General features: G+C 44.5%; 1 protein-coding gene across 1 annotated transcript; it reads left to right on the top strand.

Moving 5' to 3' along the window:
- The first annotated feature begins 239 nt into the window (after positions 1-239).
- Positions 240-1,166, top strand: LOC126953344 (olfactory receptor 2G3-like). Its single transcript, XM_050788829.1, has one exon. It carries the CDS (start codon positions 240-242, stop codon positions 1,164-1,166), a length of 927 nt encoding a protein of 308 aa, XP_050644786.1.
- The last annotated feature ends 219 nt before the right edge of the window (positions 1,167-1,385 follow it).

Below are 1,385 nucleotides of genomic sequence, written 5' to 3'. Positions count from 1 at the left end.
TGTCAGGAAAACACTGCTTCCACAAAAGCCTTCATGTGTTTCTCTGTATTACATATTTTCTTTAAGGTCTTCCTTTGTGGTTTCTATACCAAAATTTATTCCATGAGTCACTGTAACATCTCTGAGTCAGTGTTTTGATTAAATGTTTATTAAAGGTTGATATTGTGCCCAATGGCCAACACATTATCCTCCCTGAATTCTTGTAATGTCTTGCTCCTGTTCTGAACAGGGTGATGGGCATGACCAACAGCAGTGTCAAGGGAGACATCATCCTGGCGGGCTTCTTTGATCAGCCCCACCTGGAAAAGATACTCTTTGTGGCTGTTTTGATATCCTATCTCCTTACCCTTGTGGGAAATACAGTAATTATTCTGATCTGCTCTGTAGACCCTAAACTCAAGACACCCATGTACTTTTTTCTTACTCACCTCTCCTTAGTTGATATCTGTTTTACCACCAGTATTGTCCCTCAGCTGCTGTGGAACCTAAAAGGACCTGCCAAAACAATCACATTCTTGGGTTGTGTCATCCAGCTCTACATCTCCCTGGCATTGGGCTCCACTGAGTGCGTCCTCCTGGCTGTAATGGCTTTTGATCGCTATGCTGCAGTTTGCAAACCTCTCCACTATACAGCTGTAATGAACCCTCGGCTGTGCCAGGCTCTGGCAGGGGTTGCGTGGCTGAGTGGAGTGGGAAACACTCTCATCCAGGGAACTGTCACCCTCCGGCTGCCTCGCTGTGGACACCAGTTGCTCCATCATTTCTTCTGTGAGGTACCCTCCATGATTAAGCTTGCATGTGTGGACATCCATGACAATGAGGTTCAGCTCTTTGTTGCTTCATTGGTCTTACTCCTCTTGCCCTTAATGCTAATATTGCTGTCCTATGGACATATTGCCAAGGTGGTCATAAGGATCAAGTCAGTCCAGGCCTGGTGCAAAGCCCTAGGGACATGTGGATCCCACTTGATAGTAGTGTCCCTCTTCTATGGGACCATCACAGCTGTCTACATCCAGCCCAACAGTTCTTATGCCCATGCTCATGGGAAGTTCATCTCCCTCTTCTATACAGTTGTGACCCCGACCCTCAATCCCCTCATCTATACACTGAGGAATAATGACGTGAAAGGAGCACTGCGAAGATTATTTCACAGAGACTTCACATAAAAAATGAAACAGAGTACACAGCGCTCAACTTTTTTCACAAAGAAACTTTAAAGGTCATCTTGTATAATTCTTCACTCAAGAATTTTAGCAGTCTATAAAGGAAGAGATATAATCTTCTCCATCTGCATTACTGTATTTCACTTGGCCTCAGAACTGTCTGTCGTCTCCAATCTCTTTCCAGACTTCTTTTGAGCCCATGTAAGGTAATATTCCCCCATA

This window comes from Macaca thibetana, chromosome 4 (assembly GCF_024542745.1).
Source record: "Macaca thibetana thibetana isolate TM-01 chromosome 4, ASM2454274v1, whole genome shotgun sequence".
Classification (NCBI taxonomy): domain Eukaryota; kingdom Metazoa; phylum Chordata; class Mammalia; order Primates; family Cercopithecidae; genus Macaca; species Macaca thibetana.
This window is presented reverse-complemented; position numbering and strand designations above follow the sequence as displayed.

Coding starts and splice junctions, on each gene's coding strand:
- LOC126953344 (XM_050788829.1), top strand. CDS start 240: ATGACCAACAGCAGTGTCAAGGGAGACATCATCCTGGCGGGCTTCTTT.